The sequence below is a fragment of the Marmota flaviventris genome, chromosome 8 (assembly GCF_047511675.1).
Source record: "Marmota flaviventris isolate mMarFla1 chromosome 8, mMarFla1.hap1, whole genome shotgun sequence".
NCBI lineage: Eukaryota > Metazoa > Chordata > Mammalia > Rodentia > Sciuridae > Marmota > Marmota flaviventris.
Window position 1 is genome coordinate 76,440,997 of NC_092505.1, and position 15,713 is coordinate 76,456,709.

The window sequence follows — 15,713 nt, forward strand, 5'->3', positions numbered from 1 at the left end:
GTTTCAGGAACACTAATTTTAAAAACTAAAGTCTTTACAATTAGTAAAATAATTTTCTTTTTGTAATCAAAACAAAATTTCTTTTCACTAGAATGTATACATAAATTTCATTGAAAAGACATTAAGTGCCCCCCTCCCCCAAACTAAGGATTGGGTAATACCACAGAGCCTCAGGAGAGGGGGAAGAGCGATATTCGCCCCCTATGATGGGTGAACTAGCACAGAGGTTTATCTCAAGATGCCGTTAGTGAAAAGAAACATCGATCCTAGGCACTTGTGCCACACAGCACTGCCTAGAGGTATTAAGAATGAACTAGAGGGGCTGGAGTGGTGGCTCAGTGGTAGAGTGCACGCCTAGCATGCATGAGGCACTGGGTTTGATCCTCGGCACCACATAAAAACAAGCTAATGTATCCACCTAAAAAACTAAAGATACATAAATAAATATTTTTTTTTAAAAAAGAATGAACTGGAATGTGTAACCAATATTTCTTTGGCAAATATAATTAGACAGCTAAGTAGTGTAAGTAAATATGCTGAATATATATTTGGAGAATTATTCAATGAAGCACATAGTTTTTCCTTCAGAGTTAACTCACTGCAAGAACACGTGGACCGTTTATCTGTTAGTGTTACACAGCTTGATCCTAAAGAAGAAGAATTGTCTTTGCCGGACATAACAATGAGAAAAGCCTTCCGAAGTTCTACAATTCAAGATCAGCAGCTTTTCGACCGCAAGACTTTGCCTATTCCATTACAAGAGACATATGATGTTTGTGAACAACCTCCACTTCTCAACATACTTACTCCTTATAGAGATGATGGTAAAGAAGGTTTGAAGTTTTATACCAATCCTTCATATTTCTTTGATCTGTGGAAAGAAAAAATGTTGCAAGATACAGAGGACAAGAGGGAGGAAAAGAGGAAACAGAAGCAGAAAAATCTAGATCGTCCTCATGAACCAGAAAAAGGGTCAAGAGCACCTCATGACAGGAGGAGAGAATGGCAGAAGCTGGCCCAAGGTCCACAGCTGGCTGAAGATGATGCTAATCTCTTACATAAGCATATTGAAGTTGCTAATGGCCCAGCCTCTCATTTTGAAACAAGACCTCAGACTTACGTGGATCATATGGATGGATCTTATTCACTTTCTGCCTTGCCATTTAGTCAGATGAGTGAGCTTCTGACTAGAGCTGAGGAAAGGGTCTTAGTCAGACCACATGAACCACCTCTGCCTCCACCCATGCATGGAACAGGAGATGCAAAACCCTTACCCACCTGTGTCAGTTCTGCTACAGGTTTGACAGAAAATGGCCCTCAGTCACCAGCCACAGGCAGAACACCTATGTTTGTGAGCCTCACTCCACCACCTCCTCCACCACCTCTTCCATCTGCCTTGTCAACTTCTTCATTAAGAGCTTCAATGACTTCCACTCTTCCCCCTCCAGTACCTCCCCCACCTCCACCTCCAACCACTGCTTTGCAAGCTCCAGCTGTACCACCACCTCCAGCTCCTCTTCAGATTGCCCCTGGAGTTCTTCACCCAGCTCCTCCTCCAATTGCACCGCCTCTAGTACAATCCTCTCCACCAATAGCTAGAGCTGCCCCAGTATGTGAGATTGTACCAGTTCATCCACTCCCACAAGGTGAAGTCCAGGGGCTGCCTCCACCCCCACCACCGCCTCCTCTGCCTCCACCTGGCATTCGACCATCATCACCTATCACAGTTGCAGCTCTTGCTCATCCTCCCTCTGGGCTACATCCAACACCATCTACTGCCCCAGGTCCCCATGTTCCATTAATGCCTCCATCTCCTCCATCACAAGTTATACCTGCTTCTGAGCCAAAGCGTCATCCATCAACCCTACCTGTAATCAGTGACCCAAGGAGTGTACTACTGGAAGCAATACGAAAAGGTATTCAACTACGCAAAGTAGAAGAGCAGCGTGAACAGGAAGCTAAGCATGAACGCATTGAAAATGATGTTGCCACCATCCTGTCTCGCCTTATTGCTGTGGAATATAGTGATTCAGAAGATGATTCAGAATTTGATGAAGTAGATTGGTTGGAAGAAGAAAAGTGCATTGATAAATATTACAAAACTGAATGCAAATGTCCTTTGTGGTGCTTGTTCTTTGAAAATGTTTGGTCATTCTAGTGTTTTGCTTTCTATTCCTTATAATAAATAACCCTTTTCCTCCATAATTTTTGATTTTGAAGAAAAGTATTAGCATACATTTCAAACCAAATGTTTTACAGTGGCTTATATTTTTTTTTTCCCTGAAAAGACATAATTTGGTCCAACAAACCACTAAGTATTAAGCATGGACAGCTGTTGTTAGAGTAGCAGATTCAGTTTTTTTGATATATCTTAATTGTGCACTTCGTGAATTTTAATTTAAAGAAAGCGAATGAGATTGAAATCTTGAGGGCAGCTGTAATATTAATGAGCCTTATTCTACTTCCTGATGTTTTAAAAGAAGAAACACTGCCTTGATATATGAATACACACAGAAAGTACATTTAAGCTTGTAGTGTTGAATTCTCTTAAAGGAATGCTTAAATTTTTTATTATTATTTTATTGTTTTAAATCCTTGCCTTATTTGAATGTTTAGCAGTACTCCTTTCCCACTCATATATTGTGTAATACAATTTTGCTTGCCTATAGGAGTTTAAAATTTTTCCATGTGAAATACTCCGAATCAAACATACATGTAACTTACATAACTGTAAGAAATAACAGTCTGATTTAATAAATGGTTCATTTTAAAGGTTAAAAAAAAAAGAAAAGACATTAAGTTAAGCCAGGTGATACTTTGCACTCCCTTTATTTCAATAAAAATCAAAACTACTTTGCATGGAGCTTTATATATACAAACTCAATCTTCATGTAATGTAAGTATCATTATCCCCATTTTAAATCAATAAAAAAGTTGTTTTCTTTTGTGTTCCTTTCTACAATCCATTGAAAGTTTCAAATAAAAAGAGTATTTACTTATAAAATGTGCTCCCTAGGGAATAGGGAGTGTATAAAAAAAATGAACCCATTTTTTAACTGAAAACATAATCTAAGAATTAAGGTCATGATCCCAGAGAAAAGAATTCTGGATTTAAGTAAATACCAAAGTACATGTTAGATATTTCTAGTACACCACAAATTCAGATTTTTCTAAACTCTAACTCACACATAAAGTGACTCTGGGTGGTAGATGAGAAGTAGCTGTTCACCTAAACTGCCCCAGAACAGTTTCCAAAACAGTCTCCAGCACGAAAGTTATGAGTTATTCTTTCCTCCAACAAGACAATACCGACATTCAACATTAAAAAAAAAAAAAAAAAAGGAGGACTCAGGATGAGACACAACTGGACACCTTCCCTAAGTTTTGAATGCCCTACTGCATCACCTCAAGCTACCCTTCAAGAGAAGAGCATCTCACGCAAGTGGCCTTTGGTGCCAGCTAACCTAATCCAAACCTATGCTCAGCCTTGTCAGCCTGAGTAAAACCAAATCTCCTCTAACCTTTCATTTCTTCACCAACACAACAGAGGTGCCAATAACTACGTCATCAAGATCATTATGCAGACTGAATGAAACTGCTCATCTGAAAGCTGTCCACCCAGTGGAGGCCAAATAAATTTTCAATGAATATTCCCAGCCAGAGGCCCCTCCCAGGCTTATTAAGAAGGCTGTTGAGAATCTGGTATCCTTTTTAAACCTATTTCCTTATCCATCTTATTTGATTTCATCTGGTAAAACAAGATAAGGAGATTAAAAATCTCTCTAGGATAATTTATCCCAGTCATTCTTTTGATTTTATGTATATGGAAACTGAATCTCAGAAAAAACAAGTGACTTGGCTCAAAGTCTTTGGCAGAACAGGGTCTAGAATCCAGTTCCCACATCGCTGTTCTTTTTTCAGTTTATGTTGCCTCTCCAGTAGGCCTGACCCCTGAAGGATCTCATCTTCTACAGAAAATGGAATTCCTACCTTAATAAATATCTTTGAATGTTGGTGTATTAGATTCTCTATGACTTCTATACCAAATTCCTATTAACGTGGTGACTTAGAGCAACACAGATTTACTCTCTCAAAATTCTGAGGCCAGAAGTCTCAAATCACTTTCACTCAGATGAAATCAATGTGTAGAGGAGTAGTCATTCTAGGAGAAAATCCCTTTCCTTTCTCTCTCTAGTTTCTGGGAGTCACTTGTATTCTTTAGTGTATGGTCCCTTCCTCCATCTTTGTTTTTTCCTTTTGGAGGTGTTAGAGATCTAATCCAGAGTCTCAAGCTTTGGGTAAGTGCTCTACTACATCCCCAGCCCCAATTCTGTCTCAAAAGTCAAAAGTGTAGTATTTTCTCTCTGTTTCCTTTTGCTTCTGTCAGGTGGCCTCTGTCTCCTGTATCAAATCTCCCTCTGCCTCCTTATAAGGACATTTGTGATTGCATTTAGTGCTCACCTATGGATCAGGATAATGTCCACACATCAAGATCCTGAACTTAATCATATCTACAAAGTCTCTTCTGCTTATATAAAGTAACATTCACAGGTTTCAGAGATTAGGACCTAGCCATATTATTTCACCTACCATACATTGTAACTGTTTTAGTCGGCTTTGTCAATGCTGTGAACTAAAGACCTGACAAGAACAATGTAGAGGAGGAAAAGTTTATTTTAGCTCATGGTTTCAGAGTTTTAGTCCATGGTTGGTCGACTCCATATCTCTGGGCCTAAGGTGATGCAGAACATCATGGCGGAGAAAAACAGCTCAGAACATGACAATCAGAAGCAGAGAGAGCTCTGCTCACCAGGGGCAAAATAAATACCCCAAAGGGGTATATACCTTAATGTCCACCTTCTCTAGCCATACTGTACAAGCCCACAGTTACCATTTAATTAATTTACATCAATGGACTATTTCACTGATTAGGTTACACCTCTCATAATCTAATTATTTCACCTCTGAAAATTCCTGTGTTGTCTCACACATGAGATTTGCGGGGACACTTCATATCTAAACCATAACAGCAACTAATTCAATGAGATGGACAAGACTGTTTTTCAAAATTGTGACCTACATGACCTCAAATACAAACTGAAAAATGGGGTTAAGGCCTGTGGCAAAGCAGAACATCATGGTAGGGAACACTTGGTGCCTGAGAAGCAAAAGAGAGAGAGAGAGATCAGTTTTATAATTAAGCCCCACCCTAAAACCCATTAAAATGTGAACCCATAAATTAATTAATCCACTCATGAAGTCAGAGCCCTCATGATCCCATCACCTCCAAAAGGACCTAGACTGAACAGTATTGCAATGGGGATAAAGCCTCAACACATGAGCTTTGGGGGAGACATTTAATATCCAAATCATAACAAATAGGCTTTGAAATCTGTTGCACAGTAGAGTGGTTATAGTCAATAATAATTTATTCTATATTGCAAAATAAGAGAGTAAATTTCAAAGTTCTCACCATAAAAAATGGCAGGTAAGCAAAATGATGGAGGTTTGCGGGGACACTTCATATCTAAACCATAACAGCAACTAATTTAATGAGATGGATAAGACTGTTTTTCAAAATTGTGACCTACATGAGGTTAATTAACTTGATTTAATCATTCCACATTGTGCACAGATGTCAGAATGTCATATTACACCCCTTGTATCATTTGATATAATTATGATTTTTTCGATCAAAAATAATGTTAATAATGAAAAGAATACTTCAGCTAAAAGTAGGTTCAGTAACAAAGTGGGTGTGGCAAAATATTCCGAATTATTGAACATGGGTGATGGAATGACGAGGAAGTTTCATAATACTATCATCCTTTTTGTGTATATTTTAGACCTTTCAAGAGAAAATTAAAATATAAGGTTGTCACTTCAGAATACAAATTGCCTGTCCCAATCTCTGGCTCTCAATATCTGACCAGCTTCCCTACAGGGAAGGTAAGCAAACAGCTAATGAGGAAGCCTGCTCACAAGAAGCAAAGACTGAAGCGGCAGTGAAGGTGAGCCCCTGTGTCTGGTGCCAGTTTGGTAAACAATGAAAAAGAAACCTCAGGGTTCTGACAGCAGAATTCCATAGGAACTGTGTTTCAGCATTGGTTATATCTTTGTTTTGGAAACTCCTTTCTCCCTGTTTCTTCTTGAGATTAAAATAACCATTATAAGTTTGCTTTCCCCAGTGAGTTTGGAGTATGAAGGGAAGAAGGGGAGAGAAAAATCATCAGTCCATTCCACCTGCTTCTAAAACCTTTTCCACCATGCTGCCAGGCAAGCCTTCCGGCAAACCAATATGGTCCTGTCTTCAGTGGCTTTCCAGTCTATGCCAAATAATGTCCGTACATCTTGCCTAGACACACAAGACCCTTCATGAACTGGCCTCTCCCAAATGTGAGTTTCAGTTAACTCAAAGAAGAAAATTGGGCTTCCAGGAAATAGATGATGAAGAGATGTGTGTCTAAAATTCAGTCCAATAAAGAATTATATAACAAACAAGAAGTGGAAGTTAGGGTAGCAATAAAATTTAGTGCTAGGTCTTTAACAAACCCAGAATATTTCAAGGAACTCCCTAGCATTTAGTTGCAAATTCTAACTCTGATTTAAAGGGCAATTAGTTGATATGGTAATTAGCATGGCATTAAAAATATTATCTAGGTTCTTTGGAAATCCTTCCTTTCTAAACCAAATGACTGCGGTCTGTAGTTTTTCGACAGGATATAATGTTCTGAAACTGCAAGTGCCCTGGAAACCAGGACACATGAGTACAATAGCAAATACTTTATTTTCATCACTGAAATAAAAATCATACACATAAGTCATTTTCAAATCAAAAAAGAAGAGGCTCCAAATTGCAAAATTAGATCCCCTTTCTTCTAAAAATTGCCGACTACTTACCCCTACCCACCATCAACTCACCAACTCTCAACAGGCTATTATCTCCTATTCTTGAAAGAGTAATTGGATTTGGGAGTTAAAAGTGTATGCAGAAGATAGCCTCTTCAACAAATGGTGCTGAGAGAACTGGAAATCCATAAGCAACAAAATGAAAATAAATGCCTATCTCTCACCATGCACAAAACTCAACTCAAAGTGGATAAAGAATCTAGGAATTAGACCAAAGTCCCTGCACCTAATAGAGGAAAAAGTAGGGCCACATCTTCATCATGTTGGATTAGGCTCCAACTTCCTTAACAAGACTCATAAAACGCAAGAAATAAAATCAAGTATTAATAAATGGGATGGATTCAAACTAAAAAGTTTCTCCTCAGCAAAAAAAATCAATGAGGTGAACAGAGAGCCTACAATTTGGGAGCAAATTTTTGCCCCACACAGGTCAGATAGAGCACTAATCTCCAGGATATATAAAGAACTCAAAAAACTTAACACCAAAAAAAACAAACAACTCAATCAATAAATGAGCTAAGGAGCTGAACAGACACTACTCAGAAGAATATATACATTTGATCAACAAATATATGAAAAAATGTTCAACACCTCTAGCAATTAAAGAAATGCAAATCAAAACTACTCTAAGATTTCATCTCACAGCAATCAGAATGGCAGTTATCAAGAATACAGACAACAATAAGTGTTGGCAAGGATATGGGGGAAAAGACACATTCATACATGCTGGTGGGACTGCAAATTGATGCAACCACTATGGAAAGCAAATAGAGATTCCTTAGAAAACTGAGAATGGAATCACCATTTGACCCAGCTATCCCATTACTCAGTCAATACCCAAAGGAGTTAAAATCAGGGACACAGTCACATCAATGTTCATAGCAGCACAATTTACAATAGCTAAACTATGGAACCAACCTAGATACCCTTCAATAGATGAATGGATAAAGAAACTGTGGTATATACACACAATGGAATATGACTCAGCATTAAAAGAGAATAAAATTGTGGCATTTGAAGGTAAATGAATGGAGTTGGAGAATATCATGATAAGAGAAGTAAGCCAATCCCAAAAAGACAAAGGCTGAATGTTCTCTCTGATAAGTAGATGCTGATCCATAATGGGGAGTGAGGAGGCATCGGAAAAATGGAGGAACTTTGGGCAAAGGGGAGGGAGGAGAGGGAGGGAGGGTGCATGAGGGCAGGAAAGTTGGTTGTACATGTATGACTGCACATGTGGTGTGATGCTACAATGTGTACAACCATAGAAATGTAAAGTTGTGCTGCAATTGTGTACAATGAATCAAAATGCATTCTGCTGTCATATATACCTAATTAAAATTAATTAATTTAAAAGCATATGCAGTACACACACACATACACTCACACACATGTATTCACACACATTCCTACATAAATCCAGATTATTTATTTGAAGTGGTTACTTAATAGTCACTTATTGCAAGTATTTGTCTTATTTCTAGTGCTCCTTTTCACTTGGGTAACCACTACATCTTCTGTACCTGTAATTTGTTTCTTCTTGCTAGAAGTAAACTGGTGTGAAGTTAAGATTTTATTAAGATACTTGGATTGTGTACTCTCTTCTCTAAACAACTAGATATTTATTTATACCCTCTTCAATTAGTAATGATTATACATTCACCTTGATTGTTCTCTATTTCCCTTAAGATTTTTCTTTACCAAAAATCAGTATTTTTTTATAGGGAAAACTCTTCGGGATTTTTGATTTGGCAATGCTTTCATGGATACAATACCAGAAGCACAGGCAATAAAAGAAAAAATAAATAAATTGGACTTCATCAAAATTTTAAAAATTGGTACTGGGCTTGTGGCTCAGCAGTAGTGCACTTGCCAACATGTGCAAGGTACTGGGTTCAATCCTCAGCACCACATAAAAATAAATAAATAAAATAAAGGTATTGTGTCCGACTACAACTAAAAATATATAATTTTTAAAAATTGTTTCAAATTATCAATATTTGATACATCAATTTCTATTAAGATTCTGATGACATTCTTCATAGAAAGAGATAAAGCAGTCATTAAAATCATTTGGAAAAATAAGAGGCCCAGAATAGCCAAAGCAATCTTCAGTTAGAAAAGTGAAGTAGGAGGCACCACAATACCAGATCTTGGGGCAGGGAGTTAGCAATAATAGTGAAATGTGATGGGCATCATTATCCAAAATACATGTATGAAGATATGAATTGGTGTGAACATACTTTATATACAGAGATATGAAAAATTGTGTTCTATATGTGTAATAAGAATTGTGATGCATTCTGCTGTCATGTATTTAAAAAATAAAAGCAATTTAAAAAAATACCAGATCTTAAATTATACTATAGAGCTATAGTAACAAAAACAGCATGGTATTGGCACCAACAGATACATGAAGACTAATGGTACAAAATAGAAGACACAGAGATAAACCCACATAAATACATTAACTCATACTAGACAAAGGTGCCATAAACATATATTGGAGAAAAGATAGGCTCTTCAACAAATGGTGCTGGGAAAACTGGAAATTCATATGTAGCAAAATGAAATTAAACCCTCTCACCCTGCACAAAACTCAACTGACAATGGACCAAGAACTTGAACACTAGAATATAAATCCTGTGCCTAATAGAAGAAAAAGTAGAACCAAATCTACATTGTGTCAGCTTAAGAACCAAATCCTCAACAAGACTCCTAAAGTACAAGAAATAAAATCAAGAATCAATAAATGGAATAATATCAAACTAAAAAGCTTTTTCACAGCAAAGAAAACAATAAGAATAGGAAGAGAGAGCCTACATAATGGGAGAAAATCTTTATCACATGCACCTAGATAAAGCATTAATCTCCAGGATATATAAAGAACTCAAAAAACTTAACACCAAAAAAACAAATAACCCAATCAATAAATGGGTAAAGGAACAGAACAGACACTTCACAGAAGAATAAATAGCATAGGTCAACAAATATATGAGATATATATGAAAAATATATGAAAAAAATGTTCAACATAATTAGCAATTAGAGAAATTCAAATTAAAACTACACTGAGATTTCATCTCACTCCACTCAGAATGGCAATTATCAAGAATACAAGTAACAATAAATGTTAACGAGGATGTGGGGGAAAATGTGCACTCATATATTGCTGGTGGGAATGCAAATTGGTGCAACCACTCTGGAAAGCAGTATGGAGATTGCTCAGTAAACTTTGAATGGAACCACCATTTGATTCAGTTATCCCACTTCTTGGCATATTCTCGAAGGACTTAAAATAAACATACTACAGTGACACAATCACGTCAATGTTTATAGGAGCCCAATTCACAATAGTTAAGCTATGGAACCAACCTAGGTGCCCCTCAAAAGATGAATGGATTAAGAAAATGGAATATTACTTAGCCTTAAAGAAGAATCAAATTATGGCATTTGCTGGTAAACTGATGGATCTAGAGACTATCACGCTAAGTGAAATAAGCCAATCTCAAAAAAACAAAGGCTGAGTGTTCTCTCTGACTTGTGGATGCTGACTCACAATAGGTGGGGCAGGGTTCACCGGGTTGGACAGGATGTAGTGGGGCAAAGGGAGGGGGATGGGAATGGAAAAGACAGTAGAATGAAGCAAACATAACTTTCCTATATGTTCATATATGAATACATGACCAATGAAACTCCACATCATGTACAAACACAAAAATGGGAATTTATATGCCATGAATATATGATATGTCAAAATACATTCTCCTGTCATGTACAACTATAAAAAAGAACAAATAATTTTATTTAATTTGCTGCATCAAAGGATACCATGAATAGCATGAGATTGAGAGGAAATATGTGCAAGTTATATATGAGAGATTTATATCCAGATTTTATAAAGACTTCTTACAACTTGAAATGAAAATACAAACAATCCAATTCAAGACATGAACAAAGAAGTCAGATACAGAGATGCACGCCTGCAGTGCTGGCTATTCTGAAACCCGAGGTTCACTGGAACACATGAGTTTGAGACCAATTTGGACAACAATGAGAGACCCCATCTCAAAAAAAAAAAAAAAAACTGAAGAGGACAAAGGACCTGATAGATATTTCTTCAAGAAATACAGGAACAGCTAATTAGCCATGAAAAGATGTCAACATCATTAGTCATTAGGGAACTGCAAATCAAAATCACAATGAGATACCGCTTCATACCCATTAGGATAGCTATTATAAAAAAAAAGAAGAAGTTATTGATGAGGATGTAATGAATTGGAACTCTGCATTGCTGGTGCAATGTAAAATAACAAACTGTAGGGAATGTTTTGTCATCTTCTCAAAAGTTAAAAACAGAATTACCTTATGATCCAGGAATTCTTCTTTCAGGTTCTGAAAGAACTGAAAACAGGTACTCAGATACTTGTATTCCCATATGCAAAGTAGCATTTTTTACAATAGCCAAAAGGTAGAAACAATCCAAGTGTCCATCAACAAATGATTGTGTAAACAAATGTAGCAGATACATATAACAGAATATTAACCTTAAAACAGAAGGGGTTTTAATACATGCTATAATACAGATGAAGCTTGAAAACACTGTGCCAACTAAAATAAGTCAGGCACAAAAAGACAGATATTATGAATCCATTTATAGAAGGTACCTAGAATTGTATTGAATTCCTCGAGACAGAATGATTTGCCAAGGGCTGGGATGGGAGGAATGATGAGTTATTATTTAATAAATACAAAGTTTCCGTATGGGATAATAAAAAATTCTGGAAATAGTGGTGATGATTGCGCAACATCATAAATATATTTTATGCCACTAAATTGTACACTTAAAAAGGTTAGAGTATTCATTTTTGTTTATATTTTTAGTGTATCTCTTAAAGTCTTGGTCATTATCCAACAACTCTGCTTTCCCACATTCAGTTCATGAATGCCAGGCACACGGTAGGTACCTAAAATTTATTAATTTATTGATCCACCACTCTACTTCTTGGTTGAAAGGATCATCTTTTACACGCACAGGGAAGGGAATGGAAAACAAGCAGAGAAACAAATACTGAGTACCTGTTATATCCCCAATATTACTAAAGGTTTAATATATCCTAATTCACTTAATCCTTTAAAATTCAAAAGATAAAAGAATGCTCCATCAAAATCAGGACTCCAACAGGGTACCCTACTTACTGTCAATGTTATGACATATTATGTCATTTTCAGATTTATCAGGAGGCCAACGTGTCACGTAATTTTGAGAAAACATGGGTCAGTTTCTCTCCAGGTGACTTGTATAGTGCAAGCCTACTCCCATTTGCAACCACAACCGTAAGATTCATTTTGAGATCCCACAAGATAGCACCTCAACACTGGACTTCTCCAGACCATCTTCAGAGCTGCCCCACTAGCAACAGACTGTGAAACAGTGAGGCAGGAACCCCAAGTGCATTTAATTGTTTGCTTTGGTGGCCAAGGTCTCAGCCCTGACCCAGGACCATTTTGGGGGGTCAGGGCAGGAGAACAGAGGAATGAAGGTTTATCAGATGTGGATGGATCAAAGACCCAAATCAAGAAGTTCATCCAGGAAAGTCATGCTGATCCTGTGCTTGTATAATATTTGGAAATAGTAAAGTCATATTTTTCAGGTTTCATGCACTTGTCCATCATAATGGCTAAAAACCAAACTGCCTTTAGCTGTTCTGTGAACTAAATGATTCTACTTTCTTTAACTTTTACCTAGAACTCAACTTGAGATAAAAAACAAAACCATTGGAAAGAAACCCAAGGGACATGTTGTCAATTCCCATTTCTAAAACTTATTAAGCACACAATCTTGGCAAGTTATATCATGTCTTTGGGTGTCAATGGGGCTGCTAGAGACTGGGTGGCAGAGTCCTACAGGCAGCTGCCTAGAAAAATATACTGGCTATTCCACCTACAACCTCTGGGACCCTGAACAACCTCTTTATTCTCTGTGCTTTAGTTTTCTAAGTTGGAAAATGGTGATGATGATAATATCTAACTAATGTGTTTAATAAGGATTAAATGAGTTAATGCTCATGACACCTTTAGAACTATACCCTGTACACAATACGCTTCATGTAAATTCTTTCAGTTGAAACTTTAAAGGAGGAATGGTTTTCCTCAAAGCTAATTATCCAGAAATCCTTACAGCATTCCCACTGCTAAATATAAAAAAAGAGAGAGCGAGTTTTAAAACATCCCATTTAAGTGCATTAATTCTTTGGAGAATTTCCTTCTGGTTAATTTCCAAGTTCTAATAATAAAGCAATAGTGCTTCAGGAAAGAAGAGAGAAGCCACATTATCTGCTGACATATTTGTCACAGTAGGTTGCAGAGTCTGAGATACAGCCTGCAAGCCTGACTGGTTCTATTGTCTGGAATAAAGAATGAGAGATGAGGAATGGAAGCTAACACCAAGATTTCTGGGATTGCACAGTGAAGAGAAGCTTTGTCTTCAATCAAAGGTTTGTCTTTTTTTCCATCTGCTCTGTCCTCTGGCCCCTGCCCCATTCTTGTAATGGCTTCTTAGTAAAATCTCAGGTGAAATGGAAGAAAGAGCTAAAATAACACATGGTAAATTGGTTGCTCATTCTTTTTTTTTCAGTAGTTATACATATATCTTCATGTTTTCTGTTGTATGTTACACATGAAAAGATTGAATGTGTCTTCAAGGAGATAAATATCCTTCACTTATTAGTCATACTCTTGTTTACATAAATGAGAAAATGTATATTTCACAGAATAAAGTTACAAACAATATTGTTGATACTTTTTAGAAAACTAAATGATTTTATCACAAGTAACACAAATGGGATTTTTCTTGGTTTTATACACAGAGTAATCACATTTTTTATCAATTATGACTTATACATTTTATTAGGTTCCCATGCCTCAAGTCCAGGAATTCATAATCTCAATCCATAGACTAAGAGACCCAGGATCAGAATTCAAGGCATTCATGAACTTGATACCTCCTAATTTTATGCATTTTATTTTATATATTTAAAAGCATGATCTGAGGAAGGCATAGATTTGACCACACCATTAAAGAAGTTCACAATACAAAAAAAAAGACAAGAAAACCAACCTGATTTAATGGAACTCATATAAATAATAAAGAATACATATTTTATGCTTAATTTTATTCAATTATTTAATTCAATTTAATGAATAGTCAGGTCACCATAAATCTTATCGAAGCCTTGCTCAGGGTGAGCAAGACAACTTTGTTCATGCTCACAAGAAATTTACTATTAAATACTCTCTCAAGAAGTTTATTATTCTTCCTTTTAAAAAGTTTATAACTGTTTCAGAAAGATTTTTAAATTATTAAATACCACTATAGTAAGTAGCTTTGGGTTATAAGGTGTTGAAACAAATGACCTTATACAGATTCTCTCATTTGGTTTAAAGACCAATGTTCTTTACTGGAATGAAATAAAAAATTGGCTGGGGGCTGAGGGTATAGCTCAGTTGGTAGAATGTTTGCTTCACATGCACAAGGCCCTGGGTTCAATCCCCATCACCACAAGGAAAAAAAATTGGCTGGGAGCCAGATCTATGCATTTATATTTCTAAAGGAAAATTCATTAATATTAACCATTTGTTAATAAAATCACACCTGCAGTTTCCTATAAATGTTTAGAAGGTTGTTGGAACTAGGCAATATTTGATTACATGTGACACTTAAAGCATTAGTCTTTTAGGAGCAGGGCTTAAACTTCACAGCCAGCAGTTATACTGAGATGCTACAGAATGTAACAGATGTGTGAATTTGGAAACTTGTAATTCACCTAAGTGATGAAGTATTCTAACATGAGCTTCAAAACGTAGGATCATTTTACTGTAATTATGGTCTTGATATTGTAAGCACATGAATGCACAAAAGACCGAGGTGGGGAGCTGGTCTCCTATCAGTAGCTTCCCTTTATTCAGTGGCAAGGTCAATCAGACAAACGATGTGGCTCCTTTTCGGGAGGGCAGGGGAGGTGGCTACTGGCCACGAGGTTCTGGGCTTTATATACAGCCTTAGGAGAGCCAGGCCATGGGAGGAGTTAGCTACTTTTGGTGGGCCCTTTTGGCTGGCTTGGGGCAGGGCCAGGTCATGGGGGGAGTTTGAGTGGCAGGATCATTTAGGGCATGGCCGGAAGACAGGTAGGTAACCATGTGCTTCAGATGTAAACCATAAATTTCCAATTAATTAATGTAATAAAGGAATATGTATACACATATATAATTGACTCACTTATTCAATAAGCCAAGTATCATATATTGACCATTAAATAAATAAATATACTCATTGAAGTATTTACTGAATAACTATATTGAATATCAATTCTTTCACTGCTAAGCACAACAGAGGATATACAATAATTACTAGAAAATTACTTACAATTACTATACAAAAATTACTCTTAAATTTCTTTTTTTAAAATCTTTTATTAAAATTATTAGCATATTCATTCTAAAGTTGATGGTATTCACGGTGATATTTCCATACATTCATACATCATTCATTGATTGAGTCCATCCACCTGGCACTTCCCTCCCCTCTCCCCCTTACCCTACCCTTTACACCAGTCCCAATCACTAGTAATTCTTCTACTTTCTGCTTTCAAGTCATCTTTTTTTCCACATACTTGTCTTTATGTGTCTGGCTTACTTCCTGTAACATGATATGCTCTAATTCCATCCATTTTCTTGCAAATGACATAATTTCATTATTCTTTATGGCTGAATAATATTCCATTGTGTATATATACCATCCTTTC

The 15,713-nt window shown here is 36.6% G+C and overlaps 1 protein-coding gene across 1 annotated transcript in view; it reads left to right on the top strand.

Annotated features, from left to right (window-relative positions):
• The first annotated feature begins 238 nt into the window (after positions 1-238).
• LOC114098978 (actin-binding protein WASF1-like) overlaps positions 239-15,713 on the top strand; it is a 62,509-nt gene continuing 47,034 nt past the window's right edge. Inside the window, exons 1-2 of the mRNA XM_027943191.2 lie at positions 239-303; positions 460-2,108. Coding sequence (XP_027798992.2) covers positions 239-303; positions 460-2,108 — 1,714 coding nt within the window. The remainder of the gene's footprint in view (positions 304-459; positions 2,109-15,713) is intronic.